This window comes from Ammospiza nelsoni, chromosome 4 (assembly GCF_027579445.1).
Source record: "Ammospiza nelsoni isolate bAmmNel1 chromosome 4, bAmmNel1.pri, whole genome shotgun sequence".
NCBI lineage: Eukaryota > Metazoa > Chordata > Aves > Passeriformes > Passerellidae > Ammospiza > Ammospiza nelsoni.
In genome coordinates, this window is record NC_080636.1 from 17,479,096 (window position 1) to 17,496,331 (window position 17,236).

The window sequence follows — 17,236 nt, forward strand, 5'->3', positions numbered from 1 at the left end:
AACACCAAAAATGGGTATTTCTGCAGCCAGAACCCTCCTCCCAAGGCCCATGCTTTCCTCCATGCCATTTACATACATACCATTAATTTGCAGTGCTGCTTTCCCTGCATTTTGTCCCCAGCTTCTTGTTTAAGGCGGTCTAATTCTGAGAGAGCCTGCCTCAAACGAGTTTTGGTTTCTTCATGCCTTGTTTCAGCAAAACCAAGCTCTCTGTACCACTTCTGAGCCTAACAGGAAGAACAAAAATTCCTGAGTATAATTCCAGCAATGGGATCCTTTCTCAATACCAGCTTAAAACCATGGATGTGAGGCTGCTCTCTACATCATAACTTTTGAATTGTTATAAATTCATTAAAATAAATGAACTTACACAATACACTACAATCTTATCATAAGACATTAATGGAGCTCTAGAAGTATGCCCTATAGAATATCTCACTAGAGCTGTGTCAAAAATATTATTTAAATTTGTTTCTAAACATGAAGCTACCATGAATATTCTGAATAAAGTTTAAAAAAAGCTGTGGTGTATGCACACATGATTTCAGAGACTATATCTTTGAAAGTCCTCAGAGCAAAGTAAAAACAAGTTTTTTATTAGCTGGGCAGGGGGAAAAGGTTTTCTTGAGGAATGTGCCCTGGTTTCAACTGGGACAGAGTTAATTTTCTCCTTAGTAGCTGGCACAATAATTCAGTATAAGAATCAAAACAAAAATATCAAAAATGAAGAATGCAAAGAAGGGGAAAGAAAAGCCCTCCATAAACTCAACTTTTAATTTTTTTCTAGGCTGCCTTCATTCCACTTACACACATTAACTGTAGTTTTGAAAACAAAAGTAAACCTAAACCAAAAACCACCAAAAAGCCCCTCAATAGCTCAGCTGGTTGCCTGACAGCAAGCTCTTTCCTTTGTATGATATATCATTTTTTCTCCCTTCTGGAAGCAAAGGTTTCACATTATTTTAAGTAAATTGAGGAAAGTATTTTAACACACAACTTCCTTATAACACACAAAAGGATTAGAATGACCCAAGTTAATCAGATTTTACAAAAGAAATAAAAATAAAACTGTCTCTTTATGTTCAAAATATAAGGTCAGAAGTCTTTGTCTAACCATCCAACAGTCATCTAAATCCATCCCTTCATTCTACTTGCCTCACTTGAAAGCTGGGAATCTTATAAAGCTGCTTTCAAAGGACAATAAATTCATATAACCACCACAAAAACCTCATTGCTATTTTTCTTTTACACGCTCAACACACCTGCTGCTGCCAATGGTTTGTCCACAGGGCATGTGAGTGATGCCTGTTACAACCCCATAAATGTATTCCTGCCACAAAACCAAAACATTCTGCTTAGATGTGCATGGAGTGGAGATTGACTAATAAAAAACAGAAATGTGACTATCTGGTGCATTTGGAAAGGCACAACACTGAAAGCTTCCTTGGATGGTGTCAAAAGTGCAGATTTGCTTCGCACAGACAGAGAACTAGCCTTCCACATTTGGAAGTCTCCAAGAAGGTGTTGCTGGACTTGGTGTTGGCTACACAGCTGTGGGAGAAGGGGCAGCACACCTGGCAATGCCTCTGGATCAGCAAACCCCTGACAGTGATCTGGCTTCTCACTCAAAAACTGCTTTCAGTTCAGGTTTGCAGTAACCCTCAGTGCTTCCTCTACCTTCTCCTTCTCCTCATTCCCAGTGATGTGGAGGGCAGCAGCTGCCCAGAGGTGCCAGAGTGGGCAGGTTGTTGTGTGTGCCTCTATCAGGGCACCCAGCCTGTGGCACGGCGTGCTGCAGGAACGCAGCTTCACCTGATGTTCTGGCCAACCGAGGGTGACTGTGACATTCATCACTCAAAGATTAGAGGAACATTTAGGTTCTCTAGATCAGAGACTTCCGTGTTTTGTGAAAGTGTTAGAGCCTGGCAAAAAGCCATGTAAGTAAACACAAGAAAAACCAAATTTGGTCCTCAGAAGTACATCAGAGTAGGTTACCTCTTTTTTTGATTTTTCTAATTCCTTTTGCTGTATTTTTAGTTGCTCTTCCACCTTTCTGACTTGTTCTTTCATCATATTGTAGTTTTCAAACATGCTGCCCTGGGTAGACAAAAAGACAGGATGACTCCTCTCACCTGTACCAAATGGCACTCAGTCTTTCATAGAACAATAGATGGTTTCCTCTTAAACTACTACCAAAAAATTGCATAAAATCAAGGTATTGCATATAAATATTTTCCTCTTGACTATTCTCAAGTGAAGTAGTAATTCTGCCTTTATAAGTACATAATAATCTCCACAGAAATTCACTGTGGTGTAAGATACATGGTTACAGAGGAAAAACAACGATAAGAAATCTACCACAAGTAAAGATCCTGTCTTTAGAGATATGCTTCATATACATCAAAACAATAAAAAAAATTAGACCAAATTAAAAATTAAATTAGTACATGATCATGTGCAAATTTTCACCAAAACATGATATTTTCACCATTATAAAAAGTTACCTTCTGTTAGAACTTGTAGTAGAATAAAAGCTTATTGTAAAAGCTTTTACTCTTGCAATGGCATAAATAATTTTTTAAAAGCCTGAACAGTGCAGTCTTTTAAGTATTATTTTAACTTTCTAGCTTGCTGTATCACTTTAACCTTCTCTAATACAACATTCCAAAAAAAAAAAACCCTCTCTGGCATTTTGCCTTCTATTTCGAAGTTAACTTTAGCACCTCAGCTCATGTGACAGGTTACAGTTTCCTCCATCACTCAGCTTTGCCCTCCAAATGACATTTGTATCTCCCTTTCTTCAGAAGATCCTGATCAATAACATTTCTTATTTAACTGTTATTATTTACCTTACTTATTAACTGTTATTATTTACCTTTTTGCCAGGGGAATAATCTGAAGCATCTTTAGCCAGAACTCCCTGTTCTTCGGTTTGTGTCACACTACATGCTGTTTCAACTTTCTTTGGCTTAAGACCAGCTTGTTGACTTTCTTCTTTTAGTTTTACTATATTTTTGTTTGTTCCTATACTTTTCTCTTTTCTCAGCTCTTCATAGGTGAAACCCAAAGAAGACATTAACTCTTTTAAATTTTTATTTTCTAAAATAAAGTTCTCATTTGCTTTCTGAAGTTCACCGAGCTGTTCTGAAGTTTTTTGCTTGATTCTGTCAATCTCTCTTTCCAGCACACATTTTTCCTCCTGTAAGTCAGAAATGGTTTGATAACAGTTAGTTTTGCAGTCTCGGAGCTCTGAAACTAAAGCCCTGTATTTGTCTTCCTCACGCTTTATCTCTGACAATTGTGCCAACAAAGTTTCTTTTTCACCTTCTGAAAGAGCTATTCTTTGTAAATTTCTCTTTCTCTCTTGCAGTAATTCATTATATTTTGCTACACAGCTCTCCTTGTCTTGTAATAATTTAGCCATTTCTTTGAAGCACCTGCTTCTTTCTTCTTTCAGGTAAGAAAGCAGCTGGAAGTATCTCATTTTCCTTCCATTCAGGGATAGAACACTCCCATGAAGTTTATTTGAAGCAAATGTCCATGAGTCTTTTTCAGAATTCCTGTTTTTCTCTTCAGCATACGAGAGATTCTTAGAAAAAGTTGCAACTGAAGATGTTCCTGGGGTCATGGTGCTTTCTTCTGTAAAGTTATCATAACATCCACCAGCAATTTCTTTCTCATTAAGTAAGTTTTGGAATGAAACGATGTTAGCTTCATCTGTTGCTAAAACATATTGAAAATATGCATCCATCTCCTCTTCCAGGGCACACATCATCTGGGCATATCTTTCTTTCTCCTGTTGTAACATACTGACTTTTTTGGCATAATTCTCATTCTCTTGCATCAGCAGAAATATCCTCTGAGAACACGCAGCCACTGCTTTTTCCAGTACAGACATTCTCACATCACATTCATTTCCAGCTTTCCAGGTTGATAGAGGACAGAAACACCTATAAAAACTGTTTCCTGGCTGGAATAGTTTGCTTAAGCACACAGGCCTCTCTTGCAGAGGAAACAGCAAGTTTAGCAGATATCTCTCTTCATCTGATAAAAAAAAAAAGTGAGAGTATTCATGCTGCACATTTTTAGCAGCTATTTTTTGACATGAGAAATCCTTATCTGGTTCATGGAGTTTCAAGGTCTGGTCTTTCCTTTTTTTCAGGCCAATATTGCTGGAGGGGCTTGTTTGGTGAGTTGGTTTCTGAGCCTGCTTTCCTTTCTCTTCCATTTCAATCATGTCTTCTCCATTATGTTCACTATTCACATCAGGGATGCAGTTTTCTGAAATATTTTCTTCTTTCTCCATTCGTTCAGGACTCCCTTCAAAACACTTTTGAAAGACTTTGAAATCAATAGGTAAACTCTGGGCACCCTGTGTGCTATGTAGACTCTCTCTGGCTTCCACTCCTTGCTTCCCAGGACTGAATAATTCATTTCTGTAGGAAACTTTAGAACTTTGCTCAAGATCACAGGTCACCTGTTCATGTTTGGCTTCATCATTCTGTATTTCCTCTCTTTCAGCTCTCCCTGTAAAGACTTTTTGGTGATACTTTTCATCATCCACATCTTTATCCAGACATTTTTTCTCACTCACACTTCCTGGCAGAATTTGCTTGTTTCCCCAATGTTTTTCCACGTTGCATTCTTCTAGAGATGTTGTGAAAATTTCAGCCACAGTGGAAGGCAATGTCCCATGAAGAAATTCAGTAGCTCTGTCATAAAATCCTCCTTTTGCAACAATGCAAAGTCCATCAGACCAAAGATTAGTATTTGTCTCACAGAAACTCAAATTCCTCACTTTCTTTTCAGCAGTGAAGGCTGTTATGTGACATCTTCCAGGCTCAAACAAAGTCAGTTGGAGCTTCTTCCTCATTAAGATTTCAACCACAGAAGCAGGGAATGCCTTCACTGATGGAGTTATGGTGTGTTCCTTCAAGAGAAAAAAAGTTTCTTCATCTTTGGTTTCCTTACTTGTCTCATCACTGGGTAACTTCTCAGAACAAGGGGGAAGCAGTCCTGCTGCATGATGACTTGGGGTACACCTCAAACTGTCCTTTAGAGTATTTGCCCTCTGTGGTCCAAGGGTGACCTGATGACAGCAAATGAGAAATGTTTCAAGTTGAAAAATATATGCTACAGTCTGTTACTAATCATAATTTGTTTTTCCCTTGATCCACAAAGTACTTGGTTACAGATTGATGAGAAAAAATATTTCCATACAAAGGGTTTTCAAATGATTTAAAGACTTGCAACGAGTGTAATGTTACAAATTAGGTATGAGTAAATCAACCATTGTCTTAGTGCACATCTGTATTCACCTTGTAAAGCATCTGTAGTTGCTATAATCTAAAGCTACTTTTATATTCACCTTTAAATACACCAACTCTTCATTTTCTCTCCAATTTCACATGCTCCCAGTGCACAAAGATAGCAAGAACAGCAGTAACTTTTCTTCTCACCTGCTCAGTCTCGGCTACACCAGCAACTTTCACAAAGGCACTGGAACTGCATTCCAAAACTAGTACAAGGTCTTCTGGAAGCTCCTCCATCTGCTTTAGTCCCTCACAATTACAGGCTGGTGTTTCTGTTATGGTGAAGCACAGGTAAATATAATGTCACTCCCAGATAGTTACCCAAAACCATCAGAGCAGATGTTCTGAATAGAAAAATATTTTAGTGAGTATCCTCAAAATTACCTTTTCTATCAGCAGCATTCATCACCACTGAGCACGAAGCACGAAGTTAGACACGAAAATGAGCTTCAGAAAAACCCCATAAATATTGAGGTCTAAACCAAGGTGTATTTAGGGTTCAGAGTTCCCAGTTCCCAAAGCATTTAGGAACAGAAAATACATTTCATTACAGTGGGCAGGTAAAAACTTAGGGATTAAATTTACAGGTTAAAATTACTCAGTGCAGGTGTGGATTTACATACACTAAAATTTGCTATAAAATTCCCATTAATTTATGTTGGTAGAATTTACCTGATATAATCTGCCAACAAAAGAGCTTTCATGTTGTTTGGTCTGAAGAGCAAATCTGTCTGCTGCATGGCATTCCCAAATACTATACTTCATCCAGGACATACAAAGTACCTCCTCACCTCTGTAGTTTCTTGAAAGTTCTAGGATTTCTTGTGAAAGCTCATATCCAAATAGTGGCAAACAGTTATCATTTCACCTTCCCCAAATGCAGTTTACAGATTAGGAGGATTTTAAAGGGTTTACACCTTTTAAGTCATACGCACCCCATGAATGAAATAATTTTCACTTAAATGGCACAGAAATGAAAGCAAAAAGTCAGATTTCTTTGCATACCAGACTCTTTATCATGTAGCAGCACAACTGGAGTTTGAGTAGCTCTGCTTTTGAGTGAATCCAAGACTGCCCTCCATTTCAGATGCTGAACTTCATCCTGGGAAAAGGGGGGGAGAAGGAAAAAAACTCACAGGTTATATACATATACAGGTGTTTGTGATATGAAAAATAGGCAAATAAATTTCCTTTGCTATTTTACATTCAAAAGACAAATTATTTCCTTAGAACCGCTATTATTTCATACGATTTTCTTATTTCAACATTTTCCAGTAAATGCTGTAATTGTAGACTTTACTTTAGTTTTCCCTTCATACTTTACAAAGCATTAAGGAAGGAAATCTGAGGCACAAGCATGTAATATGTCAGGTCACAGGTGGAACAGTGACTAAATTATATGGTCATCAACAAAGATAAAAGAAAGTCCAATCAAGAAGGGAATAAGACTAATAGTTCAGTGCCCAGCTACAAAGACAATTGTTCCTAGGTTGGAAGAATCCAAGTGGAATAACCATTCTGAACAAAATTTTGTTTTTCCATTGATAATTTAATTGCATCTTTCATATTCTGTTCTTGACATTTATGTTGAGTCTATGACTGAATTTGAAAATTTTGACGCTTCCTGATGCAAAGCAGATACCCCTATTGCTTGATTACAGCAGGTCACATTTCACATGCACTGTGCTCATTTTCAGTGAACAGAAGAATCAGATTTGACTGTCTCAACAAAACACAGCATTGAGACAGTAACCAAAACAGCTGCACCACAGAAAGCACGCCAACACAGGCCCTTTTGTCTTCCTGCAGTACCCTGCATCAAACACCAGCAGAAAATAAATCTGAGCCCTTTGCACTGAGCTACAATTTTAAAATTACATATGGATGGGAAAGGTAATGACTTCCAAGTCTTCAGTTCCTAGTGAGTCAGAAAAGGCTGCTGATTTTCCACAGGACCACCAGTGAGAATCATTTTTATTTCAACCCGAGTCAGGTGCCTCATTGTTGTGCTCTATCAAAAAATCTTGACTGGGAGGCACAACTAAAGTGGAAACCACAACACTTCCAAGATATCTTCCCTTATTTTCTTAGTAATATCAACTGATAGAAAGGTTTGGGTGGAAAGGTACCTAAAAGGTCATCCAGTTTCAACCCCCCTGCCATGAACAGGGACACCTTCCACCAGACCAGGTTGCTCAGGCCCCATCCAGCTTGGTCTTGAACACCCCCAGGGGCAGGGCATCTAAAAACTCTCTGGGCAACCCATTTGAAACTAATGCCAATTCCCTGAAACACAATCATTCCTTTCCTGCACCTTTTTGTTTATTTCTTTACAGATATCAACACTTGATTTATACTGTCAAAAGAGGTTACACAAAATGATGAATAAGACACAAGGCTCAGGTGGCAGAACATCACACTGAGAAATCAAGACCTCAGCTGCCACGTGGAAGCTGCAGAAAGATGCATTGCTTGGTTTTTTCATACTTTTCCCTCACCTTCAACAGACCCCCCTAATGCTCACAGGTAGAAACTGATAAGTGAACACACAGCCACAGGTAACAAGCTGCTTTTTTTGGTGCATGTTCATTTATCATTTCTCATTCAGGCAGGTACTGCAACTGGAATACTGCAGATAGGATGCTAAGTTTGGAAATTCAATTTTTCTACAAGATTTACCTGGAGACTACACTCCACCATGAGATGCAGTTTACCTCTCAGTCCTCAGTCTACTTGGATCTTGTATGGCACACAATTTCTCATTTTTATAACTGTTGATGGAGTATGATGAGATCAAATAGGATTTTTCTTGTAACTATTTTGGCTTAAATACTACAAGATGGAGGTGCTGAGACTGAGAAATTCTATTTTAATATATGCTGGTAAAACTCCAGATAAGGGGGAAAACCCTTTTCAGTTTTACAGGAAAAACACCAGATGTCTCCCTCCTCCTTTTATCATAGATACTGATTTTTTTTTCCTTGCTATGTCAAGTAATTTTCTACTAGAAAAATGCAAGTGTACTTGTAGTACCAAAAGAGGAGGAAGAGACAATCAGAAATGCAGAAGGCACAGGATTTGATGCTGCTGATTCTATACACAGTATTTAAAGAACACTATCCACTCTGCAGCAGAGTAAAGTAAACACAAATTATGGCCTTTTCATTTATACCAAAGACTGGATAACTGAGACTCTAGTCTCCTATGACACCAAAAATGTAAATTAATATTTCAAAACTAAATGATTAGAAAGCTTCCTGTAAAGAAAAAAGAATAGGTTTTTATTAGAGTACAAAATAGAAAGAATCCTGTTTCTTGAAGACTTCTGGATTGGTCTCAGGCAATTAGTCTTTTGTGTATCTCACTTTCTCATCTTTAAATAACTCATTTTTTTCCTCCTTTTCTCAATTTCATCAAACCAATAGTAATACTTCACTACTTCTTCTCTGGCTCTGAAAGCCCTCACTCTTCTTGACTTTAGCTGTGCAGTACCCTCATTGTACATTTGTTTGTTATACCTGCTTATGACTCAGTGCAAGTCCCTCAAAAAGTATCTTAAAATATTTTTAAACTGTATTCTTCATTCCCAAGGAAAAGTGAATACACCAGTTAAAGCGATCATAGCAATGGGTCATGGTAAGCAGCTGGTTTTTCTGCCACCTTGGGGCAGCTCCACAGACATGTGGGGTATGCTGCAGCTCCTGAGCTCAACACGACGTGCTGCTGGTTACTGCAGGATGATCTCACCACTCTCTCACAGAGACCTCCTGGAGCTCACTGCTTTGGGATCTAGAATCACTGATGGGATAAAGTCACCAGGCCTGCAAAAGTGCATGTCACTAACAGGTTAAAAAAAAAAGTCCATATTTCCTCTAGCTTTATGGATACAAGATCCTTTCTAGCTTCTCCCAGTTCTGGAAGCACTCACAGTCTGACTGACCTTCAAGATGAAATGGTTTTGCTCATGCCCATTGCCTCCTAGTTAGCTGCAGTTAAAATCAGGAGAGGTCCTGGAATATCAGGTCACAATCTGAATGAGTGTGAGGCATAGCTGATTTCACTTTAAATAAAGTCTCAATAAAAATACCCTGCATCTCAGTGCATGAAGAATAAAACTTTGTTTGAGTCCACGCTGTGAAAATAATTGTTCCTTGTCAGCAAAATGAATTGGCAGAAGCTGAATGCCATATTACAGCACGAGCAGAGCTTTCCCATGCAGGGCTGGGGCAAAGTGCTCAAAGCAAACAAGTCCCATTCAGTGTATTCAGGGCATATCACAATGCTGCAGAGCCACAAACCACTGACGGGCTCAGCTCATTTGTCATGAACGCTGCTTCCATCTTCCCTTGTTTATAATTATCCAGAAAATCTCAGAGACAACATTTATTGTCAAGAGTGCTTTTTGCTCCAGCATTTGGGCAATAATGAATAACATGCAAAAACTCATCCAACCATTTGTGTCCTCCTCCACTGAGGGGTGTCCACAAGGCAAGTCTCAGAAGTTCTGGGTTCGACTTTTAGTGCCAATCTCATTCACACTGAGACCTTTTGCTGTGAGCACAGCACTTCAAAGGTTAAGAAAAAAAGGTTTGTTGAGTGTCCTCAATGAGCACCTAGCAAAAGCTCAGATGCAATGAAGCTCCAGCTACTGATTCTCCTGGGTGTGAAAGAGACACTGGGAAGTACTAATGGATAAACAATAAGAAGAAAAAAAATCAGGCAGGATAAAGCCTCACACTTGCATCATGACTGTACCTCTAATGACAGGTATAATCCAGGGTGATACAAAGATAAAAACTAATTACATTTTGCATTATTTTTACTTACCAGTTGACTTACCAGGTAAACACTGCTGTCCCCATCCACCAATCTTGTAAGTTCTGAGTATTTTTCTTTCTTCTTTTTCAACTTCATAGTACTTCGATCTTTTAAAGTTCTGTTTTCATCTAAAAGCTCTTCTACTTTTTCCTGTAGTTTGATTTCAGATAATTTTAAGCTATAGATCTGATGGTGAGATTCTTCCAATTTTGTTCTGAGAAAGTCTTCAGTGTTCTGAGAGCACTGCAGTTCAGTCAGCAGGTGTGCCTGTTCTCTGCTAGTGTTCTCTTCTTTTTCCCTCAAGAACTTCAGGTTTTGCTGAAATGCCTTAAGGTAGCTTTTCACATCATGCTCCACATTTTCAATACAAGCCTTCCATTCCATTTCTTCCCTGCCAGGGTGTTTACAGCCCTGAGTCCCACTGAACACTGACTGCTGGAGGTGCTGCACCATTCCCTCTCCTAACTTGGATGTCAAAAGAGCAATATGGGCATTAAGATCCAAGACTTGCTTTTCCAGCCTAAATACTTCACCCTGAAGGTAACAGTCCCTTTTCCTCAGTACTGCTATCTGTTGTCTCTGCCTTTGTTTGTAGTGCTCAAAATATTCTGACTGGCTTTTTATTTCATCCTCTTTTGTCTTCAGCTGCTCCTGAAGCCAACGCAACTTTTCCTTGTTCTTCTTCTCTGACTTCTTTTGGTTTTCAACCTATCATTTCAGTGAGATATACAGTTAACAACTGTTAATAACTGTTTACTTATAATTTTTCTTAATTTAGTGATAATTCTGCCTTTGTTTTCTGAAAGCTCAGGAATAACACAAGTAGAATTTTTTCAAGGAAGTAAAATGCTGGATTTAGAGCAAAAATAACCTGCTTTGTCATTTCAGCCATCACCAAAACATCTCAGTAGGAACCAAATAAAACAAACTCATCCACATCTGCTATTACATGACATACAAGAACCTTTTAAACACATTTTTGAATGTTCTAAAGTACATATTAAACCAAAATAAACCTTTGAACTGTAATTCATATATCCAGCTCTGATTTATACAGTAACAGATCCTTAACACTGACAGTACTGTAGCACTGGGGTGTTACAGGGAGTAGAGCTGTGGTTCTGTTATAGAAAACAGGACACACACTTTCCAGAGCCCAGGAATTTTCCCACTGCTCTTCACTGTACCTGTCACCTGTCAGCTCCTGCTTATGAGACTGCTGAAAAAGGAGAAAGGAATAGATGCCTTTTGAAACACATTGAGAAAGGCTTTGGTATTTTCCTTTGCACTGCAGTGTGTTTGAACACAGACTTGGAGGTGAAAGATGCCAGTTAAAGGCAGGAGAGGCTTTCATGAGTCCAGTACTGCCCCAGCTTTGAGCAGAGTAAGAGCCACCAGAATCACAGGGACACAGCAGCAACTTTGAAGCAAGACTGAAGGCACAGAGACATGAAGGAATGACTTTGTTTTTTTTAAGGACTTCTTTAGATCAGTCATTTTGATCATCAGTACTTTCCTAGCACTGGTCAGAAGGAAAAGTCAGGTAGATGTGGACTAATATTTTGGTTTGTTAACTCTTGATGGGAATATATGTCTAAGCTTCTCAAGTCTTGAAAAATACATTTCACTTTTAATTACAAAAGCAGAGACTATTCCTCATTCTTGTGAATCTTGCCACATAATACTGGTGTCCTGTTAGAGTACTCATCTTTGACCTAAAATGCTGATAAAATGAAAGGATATCTTATGACAAACAGAATTGAAAGACATTGTTTTACTGAAGCCTGTTCCTGAAAACCTTTCACTCATTCTCCACTTTCATGAATCCATCGAATGAGCAAACTAGGTAAAAATGCCTGTTGTATGGGGCTAGGAAGATAAAGTCTGACCTAAGGAATACACTGAGCAGGTCCTAGGGAGAAAGTGAGAAGGGGGAGCATAAATTTGATCAAGGGCCTGAATTAGAGAAGTAACAGCAGCGCTGTCAAAAACAACAGAGAAATAAAAGGCTGGGAGGCAAAAAAAAAAAAAAAATCCAAAAATTCTTCTGATTTCTCTTTGGTTGTAGCAAAAGAGAAGAGCTGAGACCATTTATTTCTTTAAAACAGAGGTCATTGGAGATGAGCTTGACTTACAAATTACTATCACAAAGAGGAAATAAACAAGGTCATTTGAAACAACATCCCCTCACCAAGTGGATCAGGTCCTCCTGAATGCTTTGCAGTTTCCCTTTAACGCGCAGATTGGCATTTTCAACCTGGCCCAGCTTCACACAAAGTTGATCAATCCTCACAAGAAGTGTTTGGTGTGACAGCTCCAGCTCTCTCATCCTGTGATAGTGAGAATGAACATTTTTGCTAAGTAAATACCACAGCACGGTTCCAGATGGATAAGCAGTCACAAGCAATGCATCAATTTATCTTTTTTTTTGTATTTTTCTCACAAAAATAAAATAGTAACAAATTTTTGATCACTAATATAACAAATACTTAATTCTTAACACGTCTACTGGGGTTTGCACATTAGGCTGGAGAGTGTCAAAATTGTTGAAGAGTACCTTTCTGCTGACTTAATAAGAATACCATAAGAAAACACAAGATTTACAAGATTTTTGTTCAATGGAGTTTACCATGCTATATGAAGTAACAACTCACCATAAAGACAACCACAACACTTCAGTCTCTGCATGTACCTGATCATAGGATTTTGGCAGGTTCACAGTCAGTGAAATTCAATTTTTATGCCAGTAAATGTTTCCCATCAAAGCTAACATTACAGGCAACCTACAAGTACCTCTGTTTTGGGGGCTGAAGTGAAAATATCTTACTTGTAACATGCCTTCAGTGGGTACCAAACCCTACAGTGCATAATTGTCTTTGTCCACAAAGATGGATTTTGACAAAATACAGGTTTGCTTTGCCTGTTGCTAGCCAAATGGTATGAAGTGTGATATAAAAATCTTTTTTAAAAGATTATTATTTTGGAAAAAGTCCCATTATTAAAATATTTCTGACAGAGTTCCTTGATGAAGTCAAAGCAATTAAAAATTATACAAATAAATGTTTTAATGTCATTTATATTTCCTATTCTTTTTAACCTTTATATTCTTTAGAACAGTGCTGACTATCAAAACCTTATTATTCTAGTCAAATGTATAACTAATGCATAATGGCACCTTCATCTACTGTAATGGTTTTATAATTGACACACTTAATTAGATGAAGCTTTCTAAAAAAAGGGACTTTTTTTACAACACAAAATTCCAAATTAAATCTTATTTTAAAAGGAAAGAAATATACTTGACAAACAGAATTTGCATCATACAAATATTTAAGAATGAAACATCCTGAGAAATCTGCCTGGTTATTTGCAAAAATATGCTAGACCATGCTGTAAATCTTACTTAAATAATAATTCTTAAAAAATTATTATTGCATTTCTATTCTGACAGATATACAAAATATACATTAATCTTCTCCAACACACTAAAACCAGAGAAAGACTTTCTTTCTGCTGGTTCTGCATGTATCATTTGACAACCAGTACACAGGGCAAAGTGAAGAGTACATTTGTCACATAACAATAAATTTTAATGCAACCCCCCTCTTCCATTTACCTATTTCTCAGGATGGAATTTGACTCCACGCAGTCCTCCAGAACACCTTTCAGTTTTTCCCTTGACTTTTCCAGCTCTTTTATTCTGAGAGTCAAATTCTCTTCTCCAGCACTGTTTACTTTTTCATCAGGTGTGCCTGCTTCTTCTAATTCCTGCAAAACCAAGGGAGTAGCAATTTTAACACTGAAATTCAGGATAGCAAATTCTTCATTACTGGGCATTCTAATACAGTAACAAAATTCTGGTTCTCTTCCAGATGAAGGATTCATGATGAAAAAGAGCCCAAATTAGGTTCTCAGTGTTCTACAGTCTAAGCCTGCAGTAACAGAGTCTAAGCCTCTGATGATCAAATGAACTGTGCTTCTTGATTCTGAATACATTTATTATTTATGAGAAAGTCTCATTTCATTAGCCTTATTAGCATGTGTGAAGGGAGTTGCCATTCACAACCCAAGATCCCCATAAAAGATTCAGTTAGACTAATTAATAAAGGAATTAGTCATCAAAGTTTTGAAAAGAGAATAATTTTCTACTAAACATGGGAGTTCATAAACTGAGTGTGTTTACTTTGGATAAATATATTACATTATTATTGTTTTAAGACAGCAGACTAAAAAAAAATATTTCCTATTCAAAAGGCATTCCATAACTATTTCAGAGAAAACATTCTGTTTATTTAATTGGTATTTTGGAATTCTGCATGCAGTATTTTATTTGTATCTACTTCACTTCTGACAGGTAATGAAACCATAGCTGAAAGAAACTTTCAAATTTGGGCTTGAGAAGGCAAACTAAGGTTGGTTCTTTTCTTCTGCCTCTTTCAGTCATAGGTCTAAAAATTCTTCAGAAACTCACTTCAGTAAGTTTAGTCTTAGAACTGTGTCCTGGTTTCTGCTGGGACAGAGATAATTTTCTCCTTAGAAGCTGGCACAGCGCTGTGTTTTGGATTTGGGATGAGAATAATGCTGATCACACTCTGATGTTTTGGCTGCTGCTCAGCAGTGCTCACCCTGTGTCAAGGACTCTTCAGTGGCTCCTGTCTGCCAGTGAGGAGCTGCACCAGGAGCTGGGGGGAGCACAGCTGGGACAGCTGGTCCAAACTGTCCAAAGGGATATTCCACACCACAGAGCTTCATTATACAAACTGAAGGGAATTACCCAGGGAGGGACGGATTGCTGTCCAGGAACTCGGAGGCTGTTGGTCAGCAGGTGTAATGCAAAGCACACTTGCTTGAGTCCTGTTAAATTCTTCCTCTTTCTCCTTATAATTACAATTATTAGCATCAGCATAATATTATAGCAATATTTTTTCTCAGTTATTAAATTGTTTCTCAACCCAAGAGATCTACCTTTTCTTTCTGATTCTCCTCCCCACCAGTGGAGGGAGGGTGTGGAGGGACCAAGGCTGCATGGTGCTGGCTGTCAGCTGGGTTAAACCTCAACCAGCTGCCACCTGTGAAATGCCTGTGAAATGATTAAATGATTTTGCTACATTTGTGTTGCTATGGAATTGGATCTGTTACTGGAATTCAACCAGATTTTGGATTTATTATAAGGAAATAATGCAATTACTGTTGGGTTTTTTTGGATTTTTTTTTTTGGCGGACAAATGCTGAATCTACAGTGCAAATAAGAACATAAAAGTAACTTTTAATATTGATGAATAGAAAATGGCACAAAATCAGTTCAAAAGAATAAAAAACCCAGTTCTCTTATCAGCTCATGTTTTGATGTTTTGTTATGTGCTATTCACAGGTTCAGTCAACAAAGTTACATAGAGTAACTTTGGTCAATTGTATGAACTCACTGGCCTTGTGTCAGCTGTAAAAGGACGTAGAACTGAAACAACTCAGGCACCCCTCAGCCTCTTAAGAAGACATGATATTGAAAAGCTTCAAGTATGGATAGACATCAAAGAATAAATCCATGTGGACAACAAAGTTCACACTTTTTGTGATACCAAGTCCCATCACTTCCCAGAGACCATGCACCCCTGAGACATGTTAACATAATTATGGCTCTCCCCTGGATGGTATCATTTCCCAAATGGAACAGTGTCTTCAATTTAGACTTCCTTGAGAAATCAGTATTTTGTTTTTACTTGTTATTTGTAAATTGAATAGACACCCTGTTCTGTGACAATGGTTATATCTGAACAGCACTGCAAAAGGCACATATAATAACACTGAACATTGTTACTTTTCTCATTAATAATTTACAGTGGAAGCCAAATAAATATCATTTGCAACTCTAGCATGAAACCAGAAAAGCTGTTACAAGTGACACAAGCAATGAGAAAGTTACCGTTTCCTTCTTCACTTATACAGTTGGGACAGATGATTTGAAAGCTGTGTCACAAAAAGGGAAAATCAGGCCCAAATTCTGTGATTCAGTCCATCTTGTATGGAACTGAATCACAAATAATAGAATCACTAAGATTGGAAAAGATCTCTAACAGCACCAAGACCAACCACCAACACAGCAGTGCCAAGTCCAGCATTAAAGCATGTCCCCAAGTGCCACAGCCACACCTTTGAACATTTCCAGGGATGGTGATACCTCCCTGGATAGCCTACTCCAAAGCCTGAACATCCTGTTAACACACTGTACCCATTCTCAGCTCTACAGTAAATACCAATATACAACAGATAGTAAGACTGTAATGATCTGTTTTCCCAAAGTACAAATCCTGCTAGTTCCATGCAGAAAAAAAACATCATAAATGCAATGGAAAATGTCAATTTTCAATCAGCCAGTTTTCTTGAGAAAACTGTCACATGTAAATGACAATGTAATGACAAAACACATACCAAAGTAAGGAAATGAAACTGCTCATACCTTCTCTGCCTTTAAGAACACCCTCTCCTGTCCGTGCAGCGCGCTTATCGTGGCAGCCATGGGCTCTGACCATCCCATCTTTGTGCTTGCAGTTCCTTATTCAAAACAGAGATGAGCAAATCTGTGTCTATGAGAAGTGTTGCTTTGCCAAGAAAATCCTTGTTCCTTCACTGGCACCAGGTTTGATTATCTAAGCTCTGTTGTGGTCCTTTGCTTTTGAGTCATGCCAGGACTCTCTCTTGCAGTGAAGGCCTTATTTTCCCACATTCTGTCATCACACTGCTAAAAACCATAACTAAAACATGAAAAATTTCTATTTGAAAACAGATTCCCTAAATGCTTGTTCCTTTTGAACAATATATTGTGAGCAACACATTCTTTTGGGGACTGAGATTCCAGACTTATGCATGATCCTTGTTTCCAAGGTAAATTGTGCTTTCTACCAGGGTTATTCCAACCCTGACGTCAGCCACAATTTGCTGCATGTGACTGAATTAATCTTGTGGAGTGTCTCAGCTCCTTCTGTAGGTAAATGCTCTTGTCCAGTGATTCTCTGTGCAAAGTACTTCTCTTCAGAGCCTGATAATTATCTGAGAAAACAGGCTGCTTCTGAGGCTGATTCCAGAACCTTCAACAGTTTCCTCTGTCCTTC

The 17,236-nt window shown here is 38.2% G+C and overlaps 1 protein-coding gene across 1 annotated transcript in view; it reads right to left on the minus strand.

Annotated features, from left to right (window-relative positions):
* C4H4orf50 (chromosome 4 C4orf50 homolog) overlaps positions 1–16,790 on the minus strand; it is an 83,762-nt gene extending 66,972 nt beyond the window's left edge. The window contains exons 1-9 of the mRNA XM_059470992.1: positions 16,585–16,790; positions 13,747–13,898; positions 12,322–12,460; positions 10,152–10,838; positions 6,318–6,414; positions 5,460–5,584; positions 2,876–5,089; positions 1,996–2,097; positions 81–227 (exon numbers count right to left, since the gene is read on the minus strand). Coding sequence (XP_059326975.1) covers positions 81–227; positions 1,996–2,097; positions 2,876–5,089; positions 5,460–5,584; positions 6,318–6,414; positions 10,152–10,838; positions 12,322–12,460; positions 13,747–13,898; positions 16,585–16,662 — 3,741 coding nt within the window. The 5' untranslated portion in view covers positions 16,663–16,790. The remainder of the gene's footprint in view (positions 1–80; positions 228–1,995; positions 2,098–2,875; positions 5,090–5,459; positions 5,585–6,317; positions 6,415–10,151; positions 10,839–12,321; positions 12,461–13,746; positions 13,899–16,584) is intronic.
* Positions 16,791–17,236: the final 446 nt, after the last annotated feature.